Source organism: Bactrocera oleae, chromosome 2, assembly GCF_042242935.1.
Source record: "Bactrocera oleae isolate idBacOlea1 chromosome 2, idBacOlea1, whole genome shotgun sequence".
Taxonomy (NCBI): domain Eukaryota; kingdom Metazoa; phylum Arthropoda; class Insecta; order Diptera; family Tephritidae; genus Bactrocera; species Bactrocera oleae.
In genome coordinates, this window is record NC_091536.1 from 39884070 (window position 1) to 39900113 (window position 16044).

At 34.3% G+C, this 16044-nt stretch overlaps 1 protein-coding gene across 2 annotated transcripts in view; it reads right to left on the reverse strand.

Moving 5' to 3' along the window:
* The window catches only part of l(3)80Fg (dnaJ homolog subfamily C member 16 l(3)80Fg), a 405661-nt gene that overhangs the window by 148888 nt on the left and 240729 nt on the right, over positions 1–16044 (reverse strand). For both annotated transcript variants that reach the window (XM_070113021.1, XM_070113022.1), the window contains one exon: positions 1897–2128. In XM_070113021.1, coding sequence (XP_069969122.1) covers positions 1897–2128 — 232 coding nt within the window. The remainder of the gene's footprint in view (positions 1–1896; positions 2129–16044) is intronic.

The window sequence follows — 16044 nt, forward strand, 5'->3', positions numbered from 1 at the left end:
AACTACATTATATACGAAGGAGCAATAGAGTAAAGTATGTACTTGGGTTATTCTCCTTTTATGAATTGTTTTTATATAACTTACATACTTATGTATATATGCATTAATAGAAAACGAAACTATGTACTTAGCGGAAATTATGTATTTAACGGTATTGCAATATTGCTTAGAATATTATTTAAGGAGAAGAATTTTGCAAATAAAGTTAGTCTAATAACTGACCACTCATAGCATCATTACTCGGCCCTTTGTATTTTATCGCTGTTACAACTTCGCTTTTTCGATATTTGCGCGGCTACAAAAAAAGCTTTGTAGCCCTACATATGTTATAATGGATTGGCTGGCGTGATTCCTTGAAAAAGTTTAAATAAAATACTTTGGCAAAAAATTTATTGAAGGATAGCTTTGGTTGTTCTTATTATTTTGGACACGTCTGTATACTCTCGATTAATTTCGCTCTTGCGTTCATACTTATGTATACATGTCTGTATTCGAAAAAATCAACAGACTCAATAACCGATATCTACGCCAACCAGAAGGACGGTCAAATGATAACAGTAGTATTGGGGTTTCAGGGTTCGGGCAAAGATTTTTCATTTTAATGTTACCTAATATAAATTTACTTATCGAAGTGTTTCATTTATGTTCTGTAACATATTTATATTCTGATGAAAAATTTAACTGATAAACCAAATCACGGTATAAATTCGTCATCTTATTTCCAGAAGTCTTGAGGAATTAAAGTCAAACAACAGCTTCGTCTCTTTTTTTAAGATACCTAAATGCATTAAATTGTAAGTGTTTATGGACGAAAGAACAATTTCTCGATTCAAGACATTAAAGTCATATGGTAACGTTATACAATATTGTACTACTTACCGATTTAAACAAAGTAAGATCGCTGAAATAACAGCCCTTGGGCGGATAAAATCCGTGTCAATATCGGAATCGTGGAACCGGTTGTGTTGAAATTGACAATTTTGTATTCTATCATATTCAACTAACACATAAAACAAAAATAAGTTTTTTGTTGTCTGGATATCTCAGCAAATTTTGACGTTTTCACGTGTACAGATTATGATATTATTCAAGAACGTATTTAATATGCTCTAGTTTTTATGATTAGTGCATATCTCATATTTAAACGCAATATTGGTTTGTTAGTAATAAAATTTATTTTTCCAGTTTTGATTACGGTTCTGCGCACTCAGTGAAATCAGTGATTAAATACATGATCATATTACGAATGATAAAGCAATTTTTCAAGGCGGTGAACGTAGCAGAATATTGTTTTAATTACATAAGAAAATTACCGAAAAGTTGTAAGGTAGAATGTTTCTCGAAAACGGAAATTAATTAAAGATAAAGATTTTATCAAGATTATGACCATAAAGAAATTATTATGAAACCATAAAGAACCAAATTATGAAAAAGTTGTGAAAAATATGCTGACGAACTTTCAGACTCTATTACAGATAATCCAGAAAATTATAGTGACGAATAGAGAAAGCAGTTTCACCATGATTTAAAAGTGAAGGAAGAAATCAAGGTTGACGGTATTATCACGGGATAGCAGATTATTGCTGGTCCTCGGAGATTGTCAACCGGAAAATTTTAAAAGAAATCTTCTTACAATGAGTTATATTGAAATATAGCATATGTTTTCAATATTTGTTTCTCTTGTTACTTCGATATATCCTATTTTCTTTAACCAAATCCGACATAATAAATTTATCTGCTATTTTGTTTCATGTTTTAATGTATTTAAAAATAAATCAGAGCAAATCTTACAAAATCTTTGACAGTTATATTAATATATAATATAAAATATATAGAAAATCGGTCTTATCTATAGGGCAACAAAAGCACAGTAATATATATATAATTGATACTTACAAGATGATTTGCTTCCATTCAAGTACCCCTTTTGTTTCAAGTTTTCTTCTTCAACCCGAACAAAAGAAACCATAACATAGCCCACGGCAAACATAAATATAATTGTTCCCAGCAGAGATATAAAAGCTAATACATGTTCCTTCTCCAAGTTGTCAATCAAATATTCACTTGTAAACGCGATCTTGGATAACCATTTGTTGATTAAGCTTTGTGCATGTTCGTCAAAGAGATTCTGCAAGAAATGTTATTAAATTGTAAATGATAATAATATTGCTACACAACTATGTCTATATCTCTTTTATACTATTTAAACATTTAATCTAAAATAAGAAACGTAGAATTATTTGGTTTTGTAATAAATCTTATTTATGATTAATAAACAATAAATTCGTACATTTCGGGTATATTTTTACTTTGTTAAAAACGCTGTGTTGAGTGCTCCCAGTAATTGCGTTAGTTTAATTTTTTCATCTTTTCAATTTTATGATATAATTATAATCGAAGCGTTTTTGAAATAAATCTTATTAATAATTCATAAACAATAAATTTTTAATTCGAAAATTTCGGTTATATTATTACTTTGTTAAAAACGCTCGAGCGGTGAGTTTTCCCAGTAATTGGGTTAGATTCTTATATAGTTACTTTTACACATATATTTAAATATTTAAAATATGTGTGATCGATATATTATATATGTATATGTGAATGCAATGCTTCTAAGTATTTCATATGCACGATTAAGTAAAATATATTCTTATCCAACCAATATATTAAAAGAAGTGTTTAATTATACATGTAAACATATATACATATATGAACTCGCGAAGTTGGCTCCCCACGAAGCGATTCATGATAGTTAGATAGTAATGTTAGTATGCATGTTTGTGTGTTTAAACATATTATATGTGCAATTTGTGCTCTCTTGTTGTTACAGAGTCGCATTGGAAACGGACTTACTTTTAAAACTAATTTAATACATACTAATTTAAATTCATAAAAACTAGTTCAAATTCATTAACTCGACAAAATGTAAGTGCTTTGTTTTCAAAAGAATTTTTTGTTAGTATATCAGCTATCATATTTTCGGTTGAAATGTACTTTGACTCTATGTCACCATTCTGGACAACATCTCGGACGAAGGGATATCTGATGTCTATGTGTTTTGACCTGTTATGGTAAGCTGGATTCGTTGCGAGATTCCGTGCGCTGAGATTGTCACCATACAATGTAGTTGATGTGCAAGCCTTACCACAAACAGTTTCAATAATGAGGCGTCTCAAGTGCAACGATTCTTTGGCCGCGGGCGATAGGGCCATATACTCAGCTTCCTACTGCTAAGGGACACGGAGCTCTGTTTTTCCGACTTCTACGAGATTGGTCCACCTGCCTAGACGAACACGTACCCGGTATATGAACGACGATTACTCATATCACCTCCCCAGTCTGCGTCTACGAAACCTTCAATCGCCTGCCCACAACCGCGGTAATTCAGTTTCAAGTCTTTTGTTGCTGCTAGATATCGCAATACATGCTTCACCCCTATGAGATATTCGGTGTGGGGATTTATGTTCCTTTGTGCTAATTTCACAACCGAATGGTAAATATCTGGCCTGGAAGTCAAAGCTAACCACATCAATTCGCCGATTGCAGACTGATATGCCGTTGCATCCACTTCCACGCACGTTTTTCAACGCACGCAACCTGATATCCCTTATCCAAGGGCGTCTTTGTTACCCTACATTGCTGCATGTTGTGGCGTTGTAGCATATCCTCTATGTAAGGAAACTGGTTCATTGAAATATCGCCTGTGCCGCCATCGCGCTGAATTTGCATACCCAATAACATCTGCAGTGGGCTATTATCAACGCAATCAAACTTGATTGAAATTATTGTCTCTTCTTCTGGCACGCTATAAGTAAATCATCTACATAGATTAATAATAAAGAAAGCCTACCTTCTATGTATTGTTTATACAAGAACGGTTTATTCTGGCATTGAGAAAAACCAATTTCACACAACGCCGTGTTTTATTTGAAGTTCCACTTCCTTCTTGCATGCTTTAAACTGTAAATCGCTTTGTTCAATCGTAACACTTTTTTGCCAAACGTTCTGTCTACATACCCCTCAGGCTGCTCCATGTAGATCACGTCTTTTAACTCGCTGTTAAGATAAGCCGTACAAACGTCCATTTGAAGCGAGTGTAATTTCAGCTCGATAGAAAGCCCGAGAACTAAGCGTATCTTTTCATATCGACACACCGGAGATAATGTTTCATTGTAGTTAACGCCGAACTTCTGCGCACACCCCCCTTAGTTACCAAGCGTGCTTTGTACCGCTCAACTATGCCATTCTTACTTCTTTTAGCTGTGTAAACCTATTTACACCCAATTGCTTGCTTACCCTTGAGTAAATTTGCCACAGTCCACGTGCCATTTGCCACCAAGGCTTCATAGTCCATAGCCGCATGCCAGTAAGAAGCATACTTGTTGTCAGTTGCCTCTTTTAATGTCTGTGGCAATGGTATATCTATATACTGCACTGCGTGTATAACGTGTAAGCTCTTCCTCGGACGTCCTGGCATACCGCTCCGAACAATTCTCGGTCTACCTGATCCTATCTTACGCTTCTGCTCTAGCTCTGACTCATCTGGACTAAATATTTCTATGTTACAACTTGAATCAGCTTAAAAAATTTCTGTCAAAGACAATTTGGACATCTGGCTGGGGTTCGTTGAAATGTTGGTAGAACAAAACATTCCGTTTTTCTTTAATTTGACGCTTTTCTTGATCGTAGTGTCCAACGATTAGGTATTCGGTACTCTTTACCTTTCGCTTGAAATTTGTTTTTACGTGTTTTGTCTAAGCCAACAACCACTGACCCGAATGTACACATACTTTTTACGTTCGGTTTTCTACCACTCCATGCTTCATATGGTGTCAGGCCAATCAACGCTGCAGTTGGCGATCTGTTGCGAATATAGCACGCTGTCTGTACGGTCTCTGCCCATAGAAACTTTGGCAAATTTGAGTGAACAAGTAAACTTCTCGCTATCTCAACAAAAGTGCGATTAACTCGTTCTGCAGCGCCGTTCAGTTGACGCATTATGCCCTGTTGCTTTAGAAAGTCATCAAAACGCTTATTGATGTATTCCCGGCCGTTGTCGCTCCGTAAGACCTTGATTTTCTGCCCAGATTGACACTCGACCATTTTCTTGAAAGTTACGAAATTGTCAAACACCTCATCCTTTGACTTGAGAAAATTTATGAAAGTCGGAAAATATGATGAGCCACCCAGAGAGCGCTTTTCAAATGAACCACATACGTCGATATGCAGCTCCAACAATTGTTTGGCTCGCTTTTTCGACGTCATTTTAAACGGTTGAGTGTGGATTTTACTTTTCATACACGTTTTACACTGCGTACTGTCTGAGAACTTCACATTTTCTATGCCAAACACCAACAACAACATTTTATTTTTTGTAAGCTTCATCAGAATGCCATAATTTAAGTGGTCATATCTATTATGCCATATTTCTGCACTGCACTGCGCTGCACCAAAACACGTGTTGTTAATACACTCAAATACAAACAATTTTTTTTTCTCTGCTTTTTAAATTTGACACGAAATGCCCCTTCATTTGCGGGATATACAATACGTTCTCCAACCTTAGCTCACACAAATCGGTTTGAACTACAAAGTCGCCTCTGCCTACTGCACTGTAAAATTGTTGTCGGCCAGCACAACATCCTCTGATTGTGATACATAATTTATAAAAAGATTACGTGAGCCACCCATATGTGCCGTCGCGCCGCTGTCCAGGTACCCTCTCGCTTGTTTTAGATCACATACAAACTGTAAACGATCTATGTTGTTATTGCGATTCTGCCGATTTCCCTTTGACTCTATTTCTGCATTGATTTCTGTAGTAACCTCATTGACCACATTTATAACATTTAATATGACTATTCTCCTCACGCTTTTTCTCTTTTGCTGTTGTTGCTTGAAATGCCTGTTGTTCACTGTAATGTTCCGTTTTATATGTACTGCCTCTGCGATCTCTTTCCTCTAGTAACTTTATTTTTAATATCTCAAGCGAAGGCAGACTATCGCGTGTTTCCATGGCTACAACGAAATTTTCATAACTTTTGGGCAAGCTTGAAATCAATATTATTACTGCCAGCTCTTTACTAAGCTTAATGTCAACCTCCGAGAGCTTGTCAATTGCTGAACAAAATTTATTTATATAGCTGAGCTTAACGTCGCCTTCTACTTTTCTTACTGGCCTACCGGGTTGATGCACCTCTTTTAGCTTTCTCCAGGCACTAGCTGAAGTTGTGCAGTTCTTTAAATAGCACAATTGCGATGGCTTCACACTCAATGTCATCATGGCCAATGATTTGTTATCAAGCGCATCCCAGTTCTCTCTGTCTGCTGCTCATTTGGATGCTATCTTCATGTAATTTCTTAATCTGGTACATGGAACCTCATTGCGCACGCGTATCTTGTTTGATTCTTTAATGAATACTAGTATATCGGACTTTAAATAAAAAAATAAATCGCGCTCAAATGTGCAATTTGTGCTTTCTTGTTGTTACAGAGTCGTATTGGAAATGGACTTACTTTTAACAACAATACGGGCCTACCTCACAATATAAACTTACAACTCAAGACGTGCGTAATAAGAAATAATGTAACCCATAACACTCTGACGGACTGACTTGTAACTTTAAGGGGGTATTCTGGTTTAGAAATAAAAAAAAATCGATTTTTTTTTCATATTTTTGTAGTATAAATCTTAAACAATATGTTCCTCAAAAATTTTTTTTCAATTATTTTTGGAGTTTCCGCTCATTTCGTGATGCGCCGACACAATCGACTGGCTGCTCGGCGCGAGCTTTAAATTCGTTTTTCTCTGAGCTACTTTTTTAGAAACGGTGCGCATGATATCTTAAGTTCTACTCAATCGATTTACTTAAACTTTTATACAGAGCTTCTTCATACATTATAATATCGCACTGCGAGAGGATTTTCAAAAAAGGAATTTTTTACATTATTTAAAAATTCCGAACGGCAAAAAAAGGGAAATAACGAAACATATTTTTCAAACTGCCGCCATTATGTGAAAAAAATATTTTTTTTCCAAATCCTCTCGTAGTGTTATAAACAAACCTTTTCTCTTTAAGGATTTCCATTTCAAGTTAGTTTCAAGTTTGAAGGGAGTCATAATATCCTGCACACCAGGACACTCCATTTTTTCAGCAGCTCCCACATTGCTGGCCTGGAACTTTTTTAATGTCTCTTTAAATATCAATAAAAAAACATATAAAAAATGTATAGTAAACATATTTGGTTTTTTTTTTTGTATCGGGTCCGAAAAAGAGCCTAAAATTCAGGCTTCTTAACCTGAATACCCCCTTTAAAGAAAATAGGTGTAAATGATTGACCATTATTTGCAAAAAATCTCCTGGGTATAATCAGAGATAAGATATAAATAGATGACATACCAGGAGAAAGTTTTGTATTTTTGGATTCAAAACAATTTTCAAACAGTAGATTTTAATTTTTAATTTAAGAAACCGACAGAGAAGTTGATAGCCTACGATTCTATCTAAATCCGTACCGTCTGAATTTTGCAATTTCAGTGAAATATATAATCAAAGATCTACAGGATTCCGGCAGTTTTTGTTATATAGTGGAATATTTGTTTTGAAACGCTGCGTTGATGAAAATTCTTATTACATGCCGGCATTTGACTTATCTCTTGGTAGAGGTCATCTAATATTGAAAATAATACTGGACAAGAATGCATTTTATAAAGTTACTAGCTGACCCGGCAACCGTTGTTTTACCATTTATATTATTTTAAGAAATGTTTTTTTAAGAAATATGTTTTAGGACAGATTTTTCAAAATAACTAAGTGTTTGGGTGGTGTAATTATAATTTAAATAGGAAAGAAGAGTTGTAGACAATAAAAGTATACTTAATCAAATTTAATAAATTATTTTTTATTAAAGTAACAAATATATATTAAATTGGTTGTATAAATTATACTGTACTATACTAAATGAGCTGTTCTGCACCCATCTAATAAAGTTGCTGCTATGCCAGATAATGCAACGGCCAATGCGAAACTGCCACCATAATACGGTCGTAAGTTAATTTTTGTTCATCTTTTAGTAGTGAAACTTTGCGAGTAACAGTTGCTGCCAATTAGACAGTATCATTTGGTGAACGATGTCGATATAATATATCATCAGTCATCGAATCTTTATAATCATCCCACAACATGTGTACTCGGACTGGGAAACATGTCATCAGCACTATAACAAATAGTAGACGAAGTTTTGTTCCTGTGCAACTTGATGCAGCTGCAGAAAGCATACTGTTCCAATGATTATCATCTTCTATCAATCCTAGTGCAAGACATGGATTTTTATACGTTGAATATTGTTATCTATTTCTTTATGTATAACTTGAAATGGCAATAGGTCGGTGGCATTAGCCGACAACAGTCACTGATAGAACCCCTTAGTCTGCCTAGGATTAACTGTACATATGTTACACGACCCAATTATTGTAGCACGATCTAGTTCGTGAAAAGTACGCTGTGGCCATTTGAGAGATGCAAAACTGAATGGATAACTGCTGGATCCTGTTTATAAATTAGGAAACCGAAGATACGCCAGGCATCTTCATTGAAGCTGATAAGCCAGCCAATTTGGTAATTCGATATTTCATCATTATCATTTATTGGAGGAGTATTTTCATAAGTATTTTTAATTCTAAATCCACTTCATTTATTCACATACTTGCAAATATATTGCTCTTCATTGAACATCAGAATATTAATATATCTATGTATTGAATGTTTTGCTCAGCAGAGGTGAATCTGGTACCACCCAACGATTGTAAATGTCAATATCTGCGATATCGATATTTTTAGGTGTAAGAAATAATGTTAAATTCACTATGAGAATAAAATTCTCTTGAACGTTACATTGAAAAAATAAAATGAAACGTAAAACACTAACTTCTACGAGCGCTACACAAATAAGACCAAAAAAAAAAAAAATTGGACAAAAAATAAGAAAAAGGAAGCCGGCTTCATTTTCACCGTAATGTTTGCTGGTTCAGAAGTGACCACGGGGAACACTTGGGGGAGATCAATGCTGAATCAAGCAAAAATAAAAACAATAAAAATATAATAATATTTGAGGTCAGCAACCCTAAACATTTAGAGGTATAAAAAAAATAGATGTTGGTCGATTCTCAGACATACCCGAAAAGCACACCGAATTTCATTAAAATCGGCCCAGCCGTTTCGAAGGTGTTGGCACCAGACACGAGCATTTTTTACATATTAGAATTTCAGAATTATTTTTTTAGTTTTAACGTTAATGCGCTAGTTCATTGTGTCAGTCGGTACGACCGTTTAGATAACTTTTCCGTCTATAAGATTTTAAGAAACAATCTTATTTGTTTTAACGTAAATGCGCTACTTCATTGTCAGGCGGTATGGCCGTTTAAATAATTTTTCGGTCTATAAGTTTGAAAATTATAACTGTTGAAAAAAGTAAATACAAAACCGAATAAGATTTTGGAGCAAATTAAAAATAGGTATTTAGAACAAACACATTTTGTAGATTCCAGTAAAATTTCTAGTTTTGGGTCTTTTGTACTTATTTATAAAAAGAATAAAGAAAGATACTGTTTTAGCAACAAAAAAAAAGAACCAAAGATTCGAACAAAGGTTTAGGTCATATTATGTAGCTTATAATAAGGAGGAAAGACGTTATACTTTAGATACATACATACATAAGTACGAAGATTTACCATATACCTATTTCAAATAGGTCTCTCTCTCTCTCTGAAAATTAGAAGCGTAAGAACAAAATAGAATAGGAATAAAGAGGAAATGGTATTAATAAATGATGCAACCGGTAATTTTGACCGGTTCGTAGCTCTAGTATTAATAAGTATTTATTAGTACCCATTTTACATCTTCTTTTTAATGATTTTGATTAGTTGATTTTGTTAGATTGTATTTAATATGGAAGAGCTTTTCATGAGATATCGGTTAATGAATCTATTAAAGTTTCCAACGTTTTGGAAGGTAATAAATTTTATTAAATATGTAAATACCTATAGGAAAATACCTTCAAGTGCATACGCTTTGTTACAACAAAGAAAATCAATATATGTAGTATATGATAGTTTAGGTAATTTGTGAACCAATTTCCCATATTTTCGGCATTACACATAGTATATCCAATATTATACTTCCAGTAAATTTTGCTAAGGTATCTTACTTATCTACTGAAATATGCGATATAAAGTCAGCCGATAGTTCGATTATAGGGCCTAGAGGAATTATTGACCCGATACATTTTTGACACACAGACATATTATTATCAGACAAGGAAGGACTTGAATTTCTATAACATATCTCACAGATTGACCGATATTCTCGATAAAATGTTCGCTGTATTAACTGGGGTCCACATATTCAATGGGGTTGCATAATTTTAATCCGATTTAGACATTTTTGGTAATAAGGTCGCCTAACTCAAAGGCGCTATTCATACAAAGTTTTATCCCGATACATTCATTGGTGCTTGATTTGCATATTGGTAAGTGAAAACATCAGATGGAATTTAAAATGCTGTTATATGGGAAATAGGCGTGGTTTTATTCCGTTTTCGCCCATTTCCGTACTATAATATAGAAATATGAGAAGAATATTATGTACCGAATTTGCTTGAAATCGGTTAAGTAGATCCCAAGATATCGGTTTTCACCTAAATGTGGGCGGTGCCACACCCACTGTCTAATTTTGAACTTGGTTCCTATAAATTCATCTCATACCATCCCAGAGATAAAATTAAATGTCTCTGGCCTGTTTAGGGCTTGATTTGTCGTGCTTTTAGTAGTTTTTGACAGTACCATTATATGCGGAGTGGGCGGGGTTGTCACCCAAATTCACCCATTCTCACACTGTGAATAGAGGTGCTTAAAACATTTGTTCACAGTGAATTTTGTTATTATAGCTTTAGCGGTTTAGAATATATGGACATTAAACCTATTAGGAGGCGGGTCCACGCCCACTTTTAAACAAAATTTAAACTGCAGATGCCCCTTACACTTACAAATAACAGTCTTGTATCTTATTGTGGAGCTTAGTTATGGCAATTTATTTGTCTTAATGGCGTTTCGTGAGCGTGGCAGTGGTCCGATTACGCCAAAGAAACATGTGTACCAAGGACAATAAGGGTATTTGTGATGACCAAAAGGTCAATATGGATGCCGATTCTCCATTATTGAAAATGTTCTTGCCGAAAAGGTAATTTTACTTTTAAACTTCTTTTAATTACTATTGGTACGCAAAAGTTTTTTTTATTTCAGATGCCGGCAAAAGCTAAGGTTCAGGAACAAAGAAAATTTTTTCGTGAATATAAAGTGGTGCGGCCAGTACCCAGATAAATCTTGGCCGCATCACCAGTAACATGCAGCACGAAAAGTATTTGGAGCATTCATCCAAAATTGTCATGTCGGCAGAACATCTGCCTAATAGTAGCGGAAGCGTAGTTAAAAGCGATGCGACTACTGGAAAAGTAAACCGCCATAAACGAAGTGTGAACGGTGTCCTTTGTTCGTTGTGGGGTTAATGGCGCTTTTGAATCTAAAGTGCATTGATGTAATTTTTGGTGAGCTTTATAAAATTACATATACTAAATGTATTATAGCATTCCAAAAATTTTTTGCTTTTTCAGAAGAGTTTGCAGAACGGTCAAAGGAACAAATAACTTTAGATTTACATTCTATAGCATTCAGTCATAATAGAAATAAGTAACATAAACATAAATTAAAGATTAAATCTCTATACATAGATTACGTTGTAAAGATTTTAAATATTAATTAGTTTTGTTTAAATGTGTTATGTCTACCCACATAACATTTTCCGCACAAAACAGGCGCTCCCTAATACAACCCACCCCACCACACCTGAGAACACTCCCAGGATCTTACCACATACGACAACGCCAACACATTCAACATCCGAGAATACCACACATGATGACACCTCACCAGCAATTAACAAAAGGGACTGGGTCACCGCTCAGCCACATTAGATTAACCTCATTCGACCCAATAGCGATACAACGCGCTCACCTTATCCAATACGAAAGCGATCTTCTGCTTCAATTAAACAGCGATCCTACTAAAACATCTTTTTTAACCTTTGATCGATTCGTCCTTATACTTTTTGGGATCACTCGTTCTGGATACAAACATCGATATCCGAATATACGCACATTTATTTAGCCTTATCTAGTTTATGTCTAGATATGCAAAATTAATGTTACAAAATTATTATTATAAAATAACTATAATAATATTTCCATTGTATATCAAAAGTCACAAGTGCATTCCTTTATACGATATTCTGTGCAATAATGTTAAATTAAAGTGGGAATCTGATTTCCCTTTCAAATGGGTATATACATACATACATACATGTATGTATATCTGTTCATCAGTTCAAGTTTTAAGACTATATAAATACTTAAAGTTGTAAATATTGCAGTTTTATGTGTAAATATAAGTTAATTATAATACACGACTTGTTTGGTCAGCGGTCTAATTTATTCTGCTTGTTTCTTTTTCATTATTCTGTTCATCATGCCCACCTTCATTGCATTGCCATATTGTCGTTTTCAAGGCCTTAGTTGCATTAAATATGAATGAGTGAACCGATTTGCAAAAGTCCGCATTACGGTTGACGCCAGTGGGAAAGGTAAAGTGACTTAGCTTAGTATTACACCACACTGTTGTTGCTGCTTAGGTGACTGATAATACTCCAACGTATTAAATAACCAAAACAGGTTTTATGCTATGAGTGCATTCGCTATTGTTGTTGTGGCGGCGCTGAATGATAAGAATATCTTTATTAAGCGCAAAGTAAGCCAATCATAGTAGTGGAAAGAGAAATTCGCCTATCACCATAACTACCCTCCATGTTGCGGGATCTATTTATCCACTTTTAAGTTTGGCAGCTATAGGTATTTGGTAGAAGTGTTCACAAATTTTGACTATCATAATTGTTTGCAACTTCGGCGGCTTATTTAGCATGATGGAGCATAATTTACATGGTTTTACAATTTAAATATCTTACCAATATAACAATTCATTGTAGGTCTATGTGTAATTAAAATAGCTTAATTCAAAGCGTTAATTTGTTACAATTTCTTCTATAGGTATATAATTGTAAATTTTTGAATGTAATGAAAAATAATTTATAATTTGCGGCAATGACATTTCAAACTGCTTTACAGTTTGAATACTTAACGATACAATACTCCATTTTGGTTTATTTTTGTGTAACTCGAATAGCTTAGTACAAAGCGTTATCTGAATTTATTACAAATTGTATTTTGTTGTTGTTGTTGTTGTTGTTAATATTCAAAATTGATGAAACAAATTTTATTAATGGTTCTTGTGACTTTATTTACATGTATGTTAATTTATGTTACTATTAGACATTTAAGGAAAATTAAAATACACATCTGAGATAACTTTTATGATATTTTTTCCTGTCAATTAAAACCGCAGTATCTTAATCTCCTTCGATCGTTTTTTCAACAAAAATTTTATTTAATTTTTTTCTTAATCTTCGATTTATTTTCAAGAAAACCTTTTCTCCTGGCTCATAAGTTTTCATTGCTTTATTTTTAATATAACGCTTTAGGGACTTTTCCTGTGTTTTAACCAATCTTTCGTGGACTTCGAATAGCTTTTCAGATGAACAGTTATAAAATATGTCTATGGGCCTGGCATTTGTTGTAGAATGTATGGTATGGTTGTACTTATTTGTCGCTAAAAGAAGGAGCTCTACAGTTTCGTTCAGCTGTTGCTGTTCTTTAATGAGTTAAAAGAGTTGACTGAAACCTTTCGATTTGCCCGCTGGTTTCACTAATGTTTGGACAAAAAATTGCGTAATTGAAAAATTATCTCTTAAGTTGATTTTTACTAAATTGGATTGGAAAGTCTTTTTATTACCTAAACAAATTAACTTTGTCTCTTGGGAATATTAACAAATAATATCTAACGTCAATCGGCACGAAAAAGGTTTCACGATGCCATTTTTTGAAAACTTATCGATACATGTTAGAAGATGCTGTTTATCTGCTATATAAATATCGGGATGCAAAATTTCACCAGGATAATTGGGAATTGAAGTTTATACTTGATCGGTTTTGTTTATTACATCTATTACCAGTAGTTGCGTATGTAAAAATTTAACTCCAGGATAAGACGATACTAAAGGATTACGTTTGTTTACAGTTGCGACTTTTGACAAAAACAGCTGGGTTTTGAATTGATTTTTCGGGGACTTTATTGTTTTAATTACGTAACTGAGATATTGTTCGCTATGTCCTGTTTCGCTCAATTCACTAAGATTGTTAATGAATTGCCTAGAAAGGCATCAGCCACTATATTTGCCCGTCCTGGCTTTTAATGGAAGGTTGGTGAAAACTCCTCAACAAAGACACGCTATCTCTTCATATTATTTTCGGAAATTGAAAATATAAGTGGTTGATGAACGTTAAAAATGCGTATAATTTTAATACCATATAGATAGTGACGGAGAGTTTTTAAAGTCTTAAATAAAGCTGGCATTTCGAGTGTATTTGTAGCAAAATTTTGTTCAGTTTCGGAAAGAGTACGCGAAACCATTGTTATGGGCCGATTATTTTGGTAAAACACTGTACCCAAAGCGTTAGAGAAAGCGTCGGTCGTTAATTCAAATGGTGGATCATAGTCAGGATATTGTAAGAGGACATCTTCTGATGAAAGAATTTTCTTGATTTTAACAAATGTAGACAAAGCTTCTGGATCTAGAGTAATTTTCATTTTTTTTTGATGTATTTGTTCCGACGTGACCATTTTTTTCACCCGTAACATTTTGTTAAAGGCTTAACAATGGCAGCATAGTCTTTGACGGGTCTACGATAGCAGCCTGTAAGACCGAGGAAAGAGCCGTTTCCATAACAGTCGGGTCTACGTAACCGGAACGGACCGTATTTTTTCCGGCCAAGGACTGTCAACTCGACAAAATTCTGCCGCCACAACAACAACAACAACCGAGGAAAGAGCGCAAGCCACGTAACGTCCCTGGTGTTTTGTAATTAATAATATCTCTAATCCTACTAGGATAAGCCTTTTGCTCATTTTACAAGACCAAGAATCCCAAAAACTCGATTTTTCAGACGACACCCTCATTCCAAATGCTTATACTGTTTTTAAAATGGTTTTAGCATGGGTTTAATGTGATTCTGCATCGGTAGAAAAAATAATGATGTCATCGATGATCCCGCAGAACATCTTCACGCATTCCTTAAACTGAATGGCAAGCGATAAATTTCGTATTCGCCATTATTTACATTGAATGCTGTCTTTTTCCTATCTCTTCCGCGCATGTTAAGCCCGATTTCAAGTATTTGGTAGTGCAGTGGCGTGACGTGCCTAAATTCGATAGTATGACAATAGGGTCAGGTATAGGGTAGCGATCAGGAATTGTTTAATCGATGAATCCTGTAGTTTTCTGAAATCAATTCCCACCCGCAACTTCTGCTTTCCTTTCCCGTCGATACCTTTCTTTGTCACGACATGAATGTGTGAGTTGCAACTTTTACTATAAATGGGTTTCTCTGTAAGAGTGCGAATAGTACCTTCCACTTTTGTGTTGTAAGGTAAAGCTCGGTTCGGTACGGATATTTACAGGAACAGATTCTTTCAAATGAACTTGATTACAATACAGATGCTGAAGTTGCATTTTATCATTTCGATGATATAGATATCCAGATCATATATCGATTGTCCCTTCAATGCGTTTAAAGAAGTGATACCCGTTTATACCATCGAAAGAGTTTAAATTTTTTAGCAAATAAAATGTTGAGGTATATTCAATAATCTTGATTAAACACTTTTTAATAATGGTATTAATTCAGTTAATTGATTTTAAAATAAATGGTTTTTTCATTAACTGAATTCAATGTAGGAAAGGAAGACCTTTAATGTAATTTTTAGGGGCTAATTCAATCTAAAAAATTGATCTCGTCGTTAAAATTACTAACGTCATATTCGAG